The sequence below is a fragment of the Miscanthus floridulus genome, chromosome 8, assembly GCF_019320115.1.
Source record: "Miscanthus floridulus cultivar M001 chromosome 8, ASM1932011v1, whole genome shotgun sequence".
Classification (NCBI taxonomy): Eukaryota; Viridiplantae; Streptophyta; class Magnoliopsida; order Poales; family Poaceae; genus Miscanthus; species Miscanthus floridulus.
This window is the reverse complement of record NC_089587.1, coordinates 225,984,002-225,998,734: the sequence shown is the minus strand read 5'-3', so window position 1 is coordinate 225,998,734 and position 14,733 is coordinate 225,984,002. Positions and strand designations below refer to the sequence as shown.

Below are 14,733 nucleotides of genomic sequence, written 5' to 3'. Positions count from 1 at the left end.
CCACGGTGGCGCCCCTACAGCTGCAACAGGTGGCTGCGGCAGGTGGGTCCATTGCAACATGTGCAGCAACAGATCTAATTTTGCAACATTCAGATGAAACAACTTGCAATATACGTCTGAAAACAACTGAAACATTTGCAACATACATCTGAAACACTTGCGAAAAATGCCAGAAGAAAACTTGAAAACACATGTGTAGCCATTGCAAAACATATGCAACATTCAGATAAAACACATGCAACATACGTATGAAACACCTGAAACATACGCTTGCAACATACGGTATTGCAACATCCGGATCTACTTTTGCAACATCTAGATGAAACACTTGCAATATTCGTCTAAAACATTTGGAACATACACTTGAAACATACGTGTATAGTCATTATAACATGTGCAACATCCCGATCTACTTTTGCAACATCGATATAAAACACTTACAACTTACCTATGAAACATCTAAAATACTTGAAACATACGCTTGCAACATGCGCTTTTAGCACAATTTCACCTTTCTGCTTGGACAAATGGAGGCTCGTCGTTGCAGAGCTCGATGCCGACGTGGAGGTTGGCGGCGGCGCGGCATCACACGAAGCTCCTCCCCTCGTCTGCTTGCTGGAGCATCTGTCGCGGAGGCTCGCCGACTCGGTGGAGCGGCCGAGGCGAGCGAGCAACGCGGTGGAGGTGGGCGACGCGGTGGAGCGCGGAGTGGGAAAGGGGGGTGACACGGTGGAGGCAGAGTAGGGAAGGTAGGCGGGGCGATGGAGCGAGCGGACGGCGCGATAGCGAGTGGGGAAATTTTTGGAAGCCGCGTCCGTCCATCCGTCCGGACACCATGACCCGGCATTACCGTTTAAAATTTAACTTATAGCTAACTTGGCTTTTTTTAAGAAACTACTACTTAATTTTTTTTTGAGGAAGGGCTATTTTTTTAGGCATTGTGGAAGAACCTAATTTTTTACTATTTAACCTTTTTTTAAAAAAAATTACATTTGACCCCCTAAGAGACTTAAACTCATCTTTGGACCCTAGGGGTCGACGTCATGAGTCCTGACGCCGAGGTAACACATCTCGACGTCACAGATCTTGGCGTCGAGGTACCTAGCCATGCACAGAAGAAAATCATACGTGGCCGGTACCTCGGCGCCATGTAGACGCCATAATACATGGCGCCGAGATCGACGCCACATATCTTGGCACCGACCTCGGACACACTGATGGCCTAGCGCATTCAGTGCTACAGTGTTTCGCTGCTTTTCCTATGCAATGTTTTGCTATAGTGGCCAAAATTGGGAATGGCAGCCTTCTCGCCCACGCCCCTGAGCAGTAGCAGGCACAGTGACGACGACCATGCTGATCCATGAAGCCTGCGTGCCTGTCCACCGTCTTTGCGCGTACTCACCCGAGTGGCCGAGTACCCGACCACACCGTTAATAATCCGCTATACATACCACGGGCAGAGCAGGCAAGCCACTGGGGCAACGAGACACTGTTGCAGTGCCGCATGCATGATCGGTCGTCCTCCGGGCTGGCTAGCTAGCTCGCTCCTGCAGTGTCATATAGGCCTTGTTTAGTTGGGTGAAGTTTGGGATTTTGGCTACTGTAGCACTTTCGTTTTTATTTGGTAATTAGTATTCAATCATGGACTAATTAGGCTCAAAACGTTCGTCTCGCGATTTTCAACCAAACTGTGCAATTAGTTTTTTTCATCTACATTTAATGCTCCATGCATGTATCGCAAGTTTCGATGTGATGGATACTGTAGCACTTTTTGGGAAAAGTTTTTGGAACTAAACATGGCCATAGTGGTACTGTCACTGTTTGGAAATGGACTGGGAAGACTGCAACGTACGGTACGGTGGTAGTGACGGAGTGGGCAGCGATGGGACGAGGCCAGCCAGTCAATCAACTTTCAAGTGCCTGAGCCCCGCACGCCGTCCCGCCTCATCCCATCGCTGCTCACTCCGTCGTCTAAGGCCTTGTTTAGTTAGGTGAAATTTGGGAATTTGGCTACTGTAGCACTTTTGTTTTTATTTGGTAATTAGTATTCAATCATGGACTAATTAGGCTCAAAACGTTCGTCTCGCGATTTCCAATCAAACTATGCAATTAGTTTTTTTCGTCTACATTTAATGCTCCATGCACGTATCGCAAGATTCGATGTGATGGATACTGTAGCACTTTTTGGAAAAACTTTTTAGAACTAAACAAGGCCTGACTAGGAGTAGCTCGTTCCCATTCGTTGAAATAAAATATATAACTACCAAGTGGGTGTTAGAGGGTATAATTTGAATTCGGAGTAGTATATAAAATAGATGGCTGGTGTTTTGCTAAAGTAAATCATTTTGGACAAGTAAATGAGAGTTTTATGTTTTTGCGTTGATTGTGGAATTTATCGTGTACGAGAAACTATTTGTGAAGTCCTGGTGGGGGAAAAGAAAGTACTACTATGGCCTCCAAAGAAGGCCGGGCCAACTAATGAGAAAATAAATCTGCATGCATGTGTATAGGGGCTGATGTGACGGTCAGACCTACACTTGCACCTGCCGCTGCACCTGCCCCTATCACTTGCACATGCAGTCCCACGGCGCACAGGCCAGTCCGTCGTCCACGGATTTTGCGCAAGGTATAGCTTTCCCGTTTTTTTAACCGGGGATTTTGCGCACAGGGAGAGGCAGGCGAGTTGTCCCGCCTCGTCCCATCGCTGCCTACGCCTCTGCGTGTCACCGTAGCACTAACCACGCCATCGCACGAGCCTGATCGCGCCGGACTGCCATCGCACGCGCCTGACCGCGCCGTGGTCATCAGTGTGTCGGAGGTCGGCGCCAAGATATGTGGCGCCGACCTCGGCGCCCGAGGTATCAACCACGTTGGATTTTCGTCTGTGCACGGTCATGTACCTCGACGTCAAGATCTGTGGCGCCAAGATATGTTACCTCGGCGCCGGGACTCATGGCGTCGACCCTCGGGGTCCAAAGATGAGTTTAAGTCTTTATTAAAAAAAGATTAAATAATAAAAAATTAGGGTGGAAGAACTACTTAGCTTTATTATTGATCTTGCTCTAAGAGCCCAATTTAATTTGTAGTCAAGGAAGGCCCATCAGTAAGCCCAGAACATACCACGGCCGCGCTCTGTCTCTTTCTTTCTTCCTCAGCAATCCAATTCCAATTTCCAAGCAGGCAGGCAGGCAGACAGACGAAGCGCAAGCTTCTTCCTCCTCTACAGCCTTCTCTGCGCCGCCATGGCTGCCTCCCGGCTGGTTCCGCTGCTCCGACGCCGCCTCGCCGCCGCAATTTCCGGATCGCCTGCTCCCTACTCCCACCGAGGTAGGCCCATCCCATCCCCACATCTTTGCCCTCCTCTGTTTCTCCCTCGGTTAGCTGCGCTCGCGCGTCTCCTCCAGCTCCTCGGATGGGGAGGGGAGCTCCGAGCTATAGTATCTATCAATTCACGGTTCATGGCTTGCTTGTGATCCATCCAGCTTTCTCTCTCCCGTCCGTCTTAAGACTTAACTGGGGTTTGCTTTAGGCTGTGCTGTTCAGAATTGTTTTGGGTTTGCGAGAGGAATCCCTATCTCTGATGTGTGCCTTAATTTTTGCAAGCAAGCTCCGTATGTTTAACATAGACTCACTCAACGAGAGCAGTCTCCACCTTGTGCCTTTTATTGACTAACACTGTAGAGACCAAAATCTTGCATTGCTCTGTCTGATGGCCACACTTTTTTTTTCGAAAGCGTGCATTAGCACGTGCTTCGTTAAGTGGAAGTGGGAAGTTTTACAAGCTCCAAGGATAGTCACGGCGAGGAGCCGTTCACATCTTAGAGGAACACGTAACACAAATCACCAACCAGTGGTGGGGAAGTAAGGTTGTACTAACTAAATAACTGATGGTGCGACAAGGTGGAGGTGGAGCACAGCAAGGTATTAAGCAGCCATAGCTGTGAGCAACGCCAGGCATCCGTAGCCCGCACCGATCCAGGCGTTCGCCTCGTCCAGGACAACTGCTCCTAATGTTATATTTACTCGTATATATACTCCTAGCTACGTCCCTTTAAAAGCTGGTGAAATTAATTCAGGGTTGGTTTATTTAGGTTGATGGCACTAAGCTCAGGCTAAGGATTGATTGGTTTGGATTTGTGGCTGAAAGTTTCGTGTGCCATGTATGCTGTCCTTAAACATAGGTTCAACAAATCTAAAAATTCGTGCTGTGTTCAATTCATGCTTTGCTACTACCCTGCTTTCACAAAGCGCTAACGATAATTGTTACAAAAATAAACACCGACTTCCTAGTTGTGACTTGGGAGCACAAATGTTTATTTGTGGTTACTGCTTCATCCTTGAGTGTACCTGTACCATAGCTGTTTTACAATTTTGCAAAGCAGATTAGCTAAGCACTGAACTGGAAACTCATGTCATTGCAGGATTCTCATTTCCTCCACCTGCAAGTGCCGGGCTAAGGTCCCTCCTAACAGTTACCGGAGCGAGCAATACTGCAACTGCAACAGATCCCGAGGATCAACAGGACTCCGAAAGAAATCCCCCACCGGCTTCTGTCCCAACACCAGAGCCCGGATTCAAAGTCAGGGACACCTCCAACCTGAAGATCTCACCAAGGCATGACCTCGCCATGATCTTTACGTGCAAGGTGTGCGAGACCAGATCTATGAAGATGGCCAGCAAGGACTCGTACCAGAATGGAGTTGTGGTTGTGCGGTGCGGTGGCTGCAACAACCTCCACCTCATAGCAGATAGGCTTGGATGGTTCGGGGAGCCAGGGAGCATTGAGGACTTCCTAGCGACGCAAGGAGAGGAGGTGAAGAAAGGTTCAACGGATACTCTCAACTTTACTTTGGACGACTTGGCTGGGTCTCAGGTCAGTTCTAAGGGGCCTTCTGAACAAAGTTAGTATTGTTCCTAATGATAGGGTTTGGTCGAGTAAGTACCTGTAGAAGCCTCTCTTCGTGGCTTGTCATGTGTAGCTCTCAAGTCCATCAAATACGTGCTGTTGTGATTCTGTTGCAGTGTAGCTTTTTTTATACCAAAAACTGGATCCAGGAGCTGTAAACCCACATAAATTGAATATGGTGAGTCTCTTGTGAACTACCCACATTCTGATTCTGTACTCAGTTGTGTATCAGCATTCGTGTATTGTGTGTGGTTAAATATGCTCCTATTACGAGCTTACAGATTGCTATGATTATTTAGAGTTAAATGCGCTAAGTTCTGCTGTAACTTAAACTCGCTCTGAAAGTAAGAAAACTGTTTCCAAGTGAAGAGCTACAAATTTCATAATTTGTTGTCATACTCATACATACACTGAATTTGCATATCAAATTTACATTGGCGGTAAGCAAGTGAACCCTAATGTTTCAGCTAGCCTGAAAATGAAAAAAAAAAACACCTCTGTAATTTAGGGCATCCCTGACAGTTGCTTGCTATTCAAGAATCTCTCATCTACACCTGGGACTGTACCAAGAGGGAGTCTAATCTACAATCCTATCACACTGAAATTAACGAAACGGACCTGCTACATGGGCATAGAAAGTTTATGGTTTTTCCTTGATTTTTTAGTTCTTCTGGAAGGTGACCATGCAGAAGAATGCTACACAGCGGAAGAGTATCCCATTAGCAATGAGGACTGCTATACAGAGAGCCTCGTGCTCAATGTCGTAGCCGCTCCTGACCAGCGAGCCACACCTTGTTATTAGCCACACTCCGGAATAGCTGCAACCAGAGAGAAAACAGAAATGGTGTGTTTTTATCAGGTTGCGGTGTTGCTATGGCCAGTTGAATCTGAATCCATATGATAGTCATCAGACAGGATGAGCTGAGCCATACATACTTCTGAGCGTTTGCAATGACAAAGGCTTCCAGAGCCCACTTTGTGTAGCACAGATCGGCAAGGATCGTGTCCTTCTGCTGTGTCGCTATCAGAGTCAAAACCACTGGAAGCAAAGCAGACCACTGCAAGCACACCATATGTGTTATTAGGATAGTTCTGGCTCTAAGTGAACCTGGCTCGTGAGACATATCGAGCAAGTAAAGCATACACAATACACAGATGACTCACCAGCTGTGCAGAACCTGGCTGGAAGAAGATGGCGAAGGTGTAGCCGATGCCAGTGACGCAGTAGACGAGTGCAAGGAGGACAATGTAGTTCTCCCAGATGGACGACCTTGGGTTGTTGAAGAAGTAGAACATGGAGAGGTAGACAATGGGCTTAACAATGGTGTTGAAGTGATCTATGGTGTCCTTGGACATGAAGTAGGCCAGGGAGCTCATCCCGGAGGCTCTCTCCCTCCAGTAGTTTATCTTGTCCAGCGTGAACGATCTCAGGGCTCCGATCTTGCAGAGCAGAGCTGCAGCCACATTTTGGGTGCATCACTTGGCTGAAGTGTGCTATCAGAAAAAAAGCAAACAGCATTGTTCAGAGAGCTTTTCATACTTACAGACAGCGATGACAGTGTAAGTGTATCCCAGCGCTCCAAACGTCTCGTCGCTCACTTTCGCCAGTGTTCCCAGGCATATACCGGCAAGACAAAGGATCAAATAGTCAACTCCCTGTATCCTGGCATCACGGAGCCTCTGCTTGCCGCACCTGAAGAAGAATGGCTACATCATAAGCCATGAAGTCTAGTTTGACACACTTGATAAAATTTCACAAAGGCTTATATCTTCTGAAGGCAAGACAAGAGGGCCTTACCTTCCTAGGAAGTATCTGTACTGCCTCAGGATGCCGGGAGTCTTACGTTTCGACAAATCCTCTGAAGTCTTGTTGTAATCATACTCATCCTTCTTCTGCCCGAGGATATCCTTGAAATTGCCCCAGAGTACCGAAACAATGGATGGCGCTGCATCCTCTTGGCTCGGAGCATGATCCATGCTTCCCCTGGACGTCGACTCTGATTGTGAAGAACTCTGCAGCATATCCCGCGGGACATCGTACCCGTTGTGCACCATCCATCTGATCGGCAGATCCTTCACACTGACACCTGGGCTTAAGTTGGGCTTCACAATGCCCTCCAAGATGTCGATGTAGTAGTCTGGTGGGTTCACCCGCTCTGGCACGACGATGCCCAGCCCTGTGAAGTACTCCTCCACCTTCTTCACTGGCCCATGGTACACCGTCATGCCCCCTTTGGCTAGAAGTATCAGGTCATCAAACATTCTGTAGAGAGTGTAACTGAAGCAGCACAAGCATCAGTTATTGATCCATCATCAACCAGAAACTTGACTGCACCAAGCGACCTAGCTAGTACATGTTCAGATTCGGAGTCTGGAGACCAACCTGGGCTGATGGACGACCATGGAGATGTTGACGCCTTCGAGAGCTTCACGACGAAGAGCGCGGAGCAGAAGCAGGGAGGAGGCGCTGTCCAAACCAGACGTCGGCTCATCCAAGATCAGCACCGACGGCTCCATCACCATCTCGAGGCCGACATTGACTCTCTTGCGCTGGCCACCAGAGATGCCACGCTGCTCTACCGTCCCAACCAAAGAATCTCGAACTGGCTGCAGCCCAAGGGACTCGATGACCCTTTCCACGACGAGGACCTTATCGGCTTTCGACATGTCTGCTGACAGCCTGAAACGCATCAGTTTATCATATGTGAGTTCATCAAGTAATAATAGCAGCTTAAAAAGTCGAGAACTAGTGAAAGGACTCTACTCGGATTTCCAGCCTGTACCTGCATCTTGCATTGAACCAGAGGTTTTCTTCAACAGTTAGGTTGCCATGGACGATGTCATCTTGGGGAACAAAGCCAATCATCTTCTTGTACCCTCGAATCGGTTCGATCTTGCCATTTATTAATACCAGACCCGATGTTCCACACCCGGTTGCCTTACCGGCAATGGCGCTCAGAAACGTGGTTTTCCCTGCGCCAGACGGGCCCATGACGGCAGCTACCTTACCAGGTGAGAGCTTCCCTGTCACTGATCTCAAGAGCTTCTTCTTGCTGCCCTTCAATGTCAGAGTTAGGTCCTTGAAGGCGATCTCAATGGATGGTCTCGTACTGACATCATGGTCTTTTGCCATGGATATAACGCCTGAGAAGGTCATGTTATGGTTCTCCTGCTGCATGGCCTTCTCCTTCTCGATCTGACCATACGCGTACTTGAAGATCTGGCTCCGGGTGTGCATCTGTTTCCCCGTGGGCTTTTTCAGGGCCTTGTCTCCTACTTCCAGGTTGAACCCCTCATCGCTCTCTGGGTTATCCTCAATCGAGCGCATCATGTCAGTAAGATTGTTCTTCTTCCCACCTGCGTCTCCTACCCTGGACGGTCCGGGCTGTGCCTGGCCAGCCTTCTTGCGCGAGAAGGTGCGGGACAGTTGCGACTGCAGTCCCACGCCCGCCTTCTTGGCGACGTCTTTAGCTGACTTCCACCTCTCTCGAGCCTGTGCGGTCTCTCTCGCATGCCTTGCGGCGGCCTCTCGAGATTTCGCTTGCCTCTTCTCGCGGTTGGTCAGGATTTGGCCGGAGAAGTTGTAGATGATAAGAAGGACTAAGCAGGATGCAACCTGAAGAACAACAAAGGGGCAATGACAACATTGGACTACAGGAACCAGGAGATATCATCGCCATTCTAGTGATGTAGTGGCATGTACCACAAGCAGCGCGCCGAATATAGTGATGTCCTGAGTAGCAGAGTTTGGTGGGCAAGAGCTCTTCTTGTAGCATCCTGCAGTAAGGTGAGCAGCAGTGGATTTAGGAGGAGTGGATGGGCTTGAATGAAACAAAAGGAGCTGATATTGATGGTCAGGATTTCCATCTCTGTGAACAAGACTGGGCTTACTAGTCTGTGAGGTTGACCCCTTCCTGCAATAATACCTGCAAATAAAAATGCACCTTATACTGTCAGCATTTATTATATTTATATAATTAGTGAGAACTGAGAACCCATACTCAAAGTGGGTGGTGGGATTAAAAGAAGAAGATGCTTCGACAAAGGAAGGGACGCATTTTAAAGGTATGTACACTAAATATGCAGGGAATTAATTGTAACAAGGTTGGAAAACATTAGATAGATAGGATTACCCACTACTACAGGGGAGCTTCTGTATAGTGCTGGGGCAGTAGAATCCAGCAGGGCAGAAGATATCATCTGCTGTGACCACATCCGCCCAGATGTCGGCGGCTCCGCAGGTGTGGTTCGGGTTTCCGGGCGGCGGCTGATAGCTGTACCTGCAATGCATCATATCATCTGCATGAATGAATTCACCTTGAGAGTTAAAAGACATTCTAGCTCGCTCTATGTGTGGATTCGTCGGACTTACGGGTCGCAGATGCCTGTGGAAGTGTTCAGGCTGGACCGTGGACAGTAGGCACCCAGAGGGCAAGCTGCATATAAATATGGATGCATCTTCATTCAGTTGCACTGAGATGGATGGGAACAAATGCAATGCAAGAGGTGATCTTACGGATCATGCAGGTGAGGCCATGGGGGCAGAAGAAGCCTGGGCAGCAGGACTGGCACTTGAGCGGCCTGTACGGGATGTCCTTGGAGTTCTGCAGATCGATCTTCTGGTCGGGACCGGCACTGCACGCCCAGCCGGGTTCGCACCCGTCGATCCACGACGACCGGTTGCAGTTCACGTTGGGCTTCACGTAGTTGGTCTCCGCCGTGTCGTCGCCGCCCATCAGGCTGTCGAAGTAGAACCTCATCTCCGCCGCCGTGCAGATCCGCTGCTGGAGGTCTCCTGTTATCACATCGTCGTCCATTTTTTTTCATCATACATCACATTTATTTATACATATGATATACATACATATATATATATCCTCACGCTGACGTACGTACCCTTGGTCTCCTTCATGCAGTTGGTGAGGAAGGTGGTGTCCTTAGAGAAATCGAAGGCCTGATTCCACTCCGTCTCCCTGCATATATATGCATAGATACATATTTGTTATATATATATATATATGTATACAAGGTAATGCAAGCAATGAAAACAAAAAGGAATGAAGACGCAGCACGCACGTACGTGTCCTTGATGCAGTAGTCGAGCTTCTTGCCGATGGCGATGGCGAAGGAGGAGGTGAGCGCCCTGAGGCGGTCGTTCATGGCGCCGGCCACGATGGGGCTCCCCACGATGGCCTGGGACCCCTTATCCCCGGTGGTGCCGTCGTCGTAGTCTCCTGCGCCGGCCGCGGCCGCCTCCGCGAGGGACAGGCGTGGGTGCAGCGGCGTCGTGCCGTCGACGGCGGCGAACAGGGCGACGGCTGCGCGCGCGGCGGCCGCGGCGTTGCAGAGCAGCAGCAGGTGCATGGCGGCCGCCACCCAGCAGGCCATTGTTGCATCGGTCGGTCCGGTCCTACGCCATGCGCGCGCGGGGCCGGAGGAGGTGGAGGACGTACGGCCGTCGCGTTGGTGGCGAGGAGAAATAACGGGCGGGAGAAGAGGAGGCGACGGCCGGAGGAAGAGTGGTGGTTGGTGAGGAACGCTTCGCCTAATCGCCTTCGCTTTCGAATGGACGGGCCGCGGGCCTAGGCTGCTGGCACGGACGGCCCATAAGAAACCAAGCCGGGCTGCGGAATGGCACCGCTTGGGCCGTAGCCCAGCTAGAGTTTGGTTCGATGGGAGGACGATGGGCCCCGCCCAGTGGTGGTGGTGGGCTCGCACGCCGACCTCGCTGTCTCTGTCCAAGGACTGATGAAAGAACTGGTCGTAGGAACGAATGCAGTTGAATGAAATGTTGAGAAAGTCAAAGTCTTGGTCCAAGTCTTCCAGGCAGCGGCGGGACAATCCACCGGTGGGCCCATTCCTTTTTTCTTTTTATTATTTATATTTTATATGCTTTCTTCGTTGTTTTAGTTTGTCATAATTGACTAAATGTATGGAGAGAAAAATATATTCACAACTACAATTTATTCACCATCAAAATTTTATTGCATGGTGTATCTAATGAATCTAGTTTTATGTGTTAGTAGATGCTTGTGTACTTCAGTGTTTATAGTCAAAGCTAGAGGAATTTGACTTAGTACTACAAGCCTAAAACGACTTGTTATTCGAAATGGAGGGGTACGCTAAAGGTTGTGTTCACTGGTCTGGTTTTTCTAGACCAGCCGGCTGCTTCTCCTCACAAAACATTGTTCATCAACCAGCCGTTACAATATTTCTCTCTCACAACAACCAGCCAGTTTCAGCCAAGTTTCAGACCAGCGAACGGGGCCAAAATAAACGATGGAATTTGTCCTGAATGACCATGCCACGCCACAAGAAACCTGATTAATTGGAGTTCATATCGAATTAAAAATAAAAGATTGAGCTAAGCATCGGTGTGACAAGACACACTCGTCCTTGTTGTGTTTATGCTGCTAATGATGGAGAGAAAGAGAGTGCCAAGAGGCCTACCATATCCGTGCTTTATAGTACTTCTTTTGGTTCTTAACACTTTTATCTACAACATCGACACGATTGACCAATAATTCCTACTATAAAAATAAGACACTTTAGAGGAAGTGGTCAAATATTAAAAAAAAAACGTTTTCCTGGTGAATCTATATATAGTGCCTACCTTACTTACATACCCCGTCTAGATATGTACTCCTAAGTCTTGATGCATTAAATTGATGGACAAAATTTTAAAAACTGACCGCGCAAAAATCGTGAAACGACATGTATGTATTTTGAATCGGAGGAAGTGATTAGAACGCAAACAACAATGCACCAAATAATATAACTGGTTACGCGGATCATGTCTTACAGAGGCCAGATTATGGTATTACTAGTATTTTTTTAAGATATTATTTTTTTGGAGAAAAGATCAAGGGCGAGGCGACGACACCTGCGACCAAGAAAATAAATTCGTGACAACTGCAGCACGATTGCCTCCTAGCTCATCACATTTTCTTTTTCTGAAAAAAAATAGTAGGCCAGACTAGTACTTACTGTATTTGACAACAGATCATTCCTTATTATCTACCTGCTTATTTATCAAAGTTATCTCCGTCTACATATTTTCACATGTTCGCTTGATCGTATCTGTAGCTTATAAACCGGCTGATGTTGTTTTGTTGTGAGAGAAAAATACTATATCATAACTGATAAGCATGGCTGATACGATCAAGCAAACACAGCGTTTGCCGTGGTCTGAGGATAAAAGTAGTAGTGTTTCTGAACGTAAACGGAAAGGACCGTTTACTAATAACCTATAAGGGGGAAGCAGCAATAGTGTTTGACAATAGATCTAATGCACGCCTGGACCTTCTCTCAAGTGTTTGACAATAGAGTTATCTTACATAGAAAGCTTAGCTGTCATCAGTTGGTGCCTGGGATTTTTTTTAGTTTTTAAATTAAAGTCAGTGTGTATGAATCCATATACTTCGGCCCCGTTCGCTGGTCTGAAACTTGGCTAAAAAATGCTGAAAAACACTATTCCGGCTGAATTGTTGTGAAAGAAAAATACTGTTCCGGCTTAAAAAAAACCAAATAAGTCGAATATGGGGTAAGCCGAACAGGCCGATATATGATAAGTTGGAATGATGGATGGATCTATACGGATTACAGTTAGGTGCACTCCAACATCTGGCACGAGACCACAATCATCACCCCCATCCAGCGACGAAGCCAGGAATCGACGAAGCCAGGGCTGGCTTCCTCTTCTTCTTCCTCCAGCCCCTCTTTGCCTTCTTCTTCCTCCTCGTGGCGGTAGCCCGGGCTAAGCCCGGGCTCCATGTAAATCATGGCCGTAGGGGGGCTGGAGCACGGGTAGCCCCCCCGCTGGCTTCGTCGCTGCCCCCATCTCATTCTCGTACCTTGGCAGTTGGCACACGCCACTATCCGCCATTACATCGATAAATCTTATAAAACTGCATCTAAAAAATAAATGTTGTTTTAATTTACTTTGAGGATAAGAGACTATGTCCAGAGGCCTATCTATCTATGTAACCAGTAAGCTTATCCTAAGACCTTGTCGTCTAAGAGCATCTCTAAGAGATGAGCCAAATCATTTTCTAAACGTAAATCTATCTATTATTAAAGAAAAAATGTCTCCAATGACTATCCAAATTTAGTAGCTCTCTATCTCACCTCATTCGTTCTCTACTTTTAGATAGCCTACCTCGCTAGCCAGTCAGCCTCTTGGTTTTACAAAGTCTGTTGAAGTACTCTGGTATTTTTTTTTGTCAAATCTATTTTAAAGAGTAACTAAATCAGTAAATTTATAGCTAGTCTTTTTGGCTAATCCTTTGAAGAGATGCTCATGTTACAGGAGGTCCATGTAGATATAATGACGATGACGGCAAGGCAAATCCCCTCTCCAAGAAAAAAAATACTCTGCACTCGTGATGCAGAAAACATCCCGTGCAACACCGATCGTATGTCGTCTGGTCTTTAATCTGTTGGCCAGCGTCGTGCATGGTTGCATGCTGCCTGCTTGGTCTCGGCTGCCGCCCTATCTTTCTGCTGAACAGAGCACTTCATGGAGAGAGTGTTCGGCTGAACTGGATTATTTACTTAATGTTGAAAATACTGTTTATGCTGGAATGTTATGAGAGAAAAATATTGCTTTGGCTGAAAAAAAACAGAACAAACCGGATGACCAGCCAGCCGAACAGTGTTGAGTTAGGACACATGGACAGTGTTTTTCAGCATAAACAGTAAATAATCCAGTTCAGTCCAACACTCTCTCGATGAAGTGCTCTGTTCAGAACAAGCCGGCTGAAAAAACAGAACAAGCCGAACAGAACAAGTTGAGTTAGGACTAGGGATAAAAACGGATCGGATACGGACGGATATCACCGATATTACATTTGTTTTCATATTTCTGTCCGGATTCGGATTCGAATACGGATAATATCAACTATGTCGGATAGGATATGATTGGATATCGACATCATAAATATGCGATTTGAGTATTCGGATACGGATACGGTCTCGGATGTTAGATATCCGGACTCGGATACGGACAGATCTCAACCCCTCTAAACAGATTCGGTTTCAAATACGCTCGAAAAATATCCGTATTTAGGACGCATGGACGGCAGCAAAACAGTGTTGCACGTGAGAGTTTCTGCATCACGCATGCAGAGATTTTTTTTCCCCTCTCCACCTTCTCCTTTCCTCTAGTTTCCTCGGATCTGGTGCCTTTGCAGGCTGTAGGGTAACAGCCTACGCGCGCGGCAGACCCACATCTGACTCAGAAAGGGTGATGCAGTATTCGGTTTGGCGGCTTGCATCGAACTATGGCGGCTAGCTCCATGTGTGAAATACATTTGCTTCTTCTCTCAACTCAACTTCAGCTAGCTTGATGGGGCGTGTTTGGCTGCGGGGTCGGGCACAACTGATGTGGAGTCAGGGGAGCAAGTTTGCCTTCAGCATGTTCGGGAGGCCGTAAACGATCGTGGATTATTTACTGCTGGCTGGTTTGGTGTAAGAGAAAAACACTGTCCCTGGCTGGAAATTTACGATCGTTTACGAGCAAGCGAACAGGCTGCTTGTCGGTCAGCGCAAAAAGGGCGAATCACCTGACTTGATTTTCACTAGGAGCGGGTGACGAAAAGGGCGAAGCGAAGTACTACCAAACAAACATTTATATTTCCTTTAGAATCCCACGTGCTACTACTCTAGTACATTTCAAGCATCTTATGGCCATACATCCGGGATAAAACTCCGGTGAACTGTTTCCTTTTGTGCCTCGCCAAGCTATGTTTAGGGTAGTTTAAAAAAAACAAGGTTATGTTTAGGGTTTGTACATAAACTGTGTGCAGATCCACTCATGCCATGTTGCC

General features: G+C 47.5%; 2 protein-coding genes across 3 annotated transcripts; one reads left to right on the top strand and one right to left on the bottom strand.

The window, feature by feature from the left end:
- Window positions 1-3,181: 3,181 nt before the first annotated feature.
- On the top strand, window positions 3,182-5,081 carry LOC136478380 (uncharacterized). Its single transcript, XM_066476817.1, has 2 exons — window positions 3,182-3,327; window positions 4,422-5,081. Exons 1-2 carry the CDS (start codon window positions 3,243-3,245, stop codon window positions 4,904-4,906), a joined length of 570 nt encoding a protein of 189 aa, XP_066332914.1. The 5' UTR covers window positions 3,182-3,242; the 3' UTR covers window positions 4,907-5,081.
- Window positions 5,082-5,268: 187 nt separating this feature from the next.
- LOC136478379 (ABC transporter G family member 28-like) lies at window positions 5,269-10,854 on the bottom strand. 2 transcript variants are annotated; one of them, XM_066476816.1, is made up of 14 exons: window positions 9,987-10,854; window positions 9,803-9,879; window positions 9,423-9,701; window positions 9,279-9,342; window positions 9,040-9,186; window positions 8,798-8,832; window positions 8,610-8,683; window positions 7,690-8,522; window positions 7,290-7,586; window positions 6,705-7,184; window positions 6,451-6,599; window positions 6,071-6,360; window positions 5,843-5,964; window positions 5,269-5,724 (listed from the first exon to the last, which is right to left on the bottom strand). In XM_066476816.1, exons 1-14 carry the CDS (start codon window positions 10,292-10,294, stop codon window positions 5,568-5,570), a joined length of 3,312 nt encoding a protein of 1,103 aa, XP_066332913.1. In that variant the 5' UTR covers window positions 10,295-10,854; the 3' UTR covers window positions 5,269-5,567. The 2 variants fall into 2 exon arrangements, with proteins under 2 accessions (XP_066332913.1, XP_066332912.1); XM_066476815.1 differs by having other exon boundaries at window positions 8,610-8,832.
- Window positions 10,855-14,733: the final 3,879 nt, after the last annotated feature.

Excerpts from the sequence above, each read along its gene's own strand:
- LOC136478380 (XM_066476817.1), top strand. The coding sequence starts at position 3,243 with ATGGCTGCCTCCCGGCTGGTTCCGCTGCTCCGACGCCGCCTCGCCGCC. Across the intron at positions 3,328-4,421 it reads TGCTCCCTACTCCCACCGAG|GATTCTCATTTCCTCCACCT; the intron begins GTAGGCCCATCC and ends ATGTCATTGCAG.
- LOC136478379 (XM_066476815.1), bottom strand. The coding sequence starts at position 10,294 with ATGGCCTGCTGGGTGGCGGCCGCCATGCACCTGCTGCTGCTCTGCAAC. Across the intron at positions 9,343-9,422 it reads TGGCCTCACCTGCATGATCC|CTTGCCCTCTGGGTGCCTAC; the intron begins GTAAGATCACCT and ends ATTTATATGCAG. Across the intron at positions 8,523-8,609 it reads TATTCGGCGCGCTGCTTGTG|GTTGCATCCTGCTTAGTCCT; the intron begins GTACATGCCACT and ends GTTGTTCTTCAG.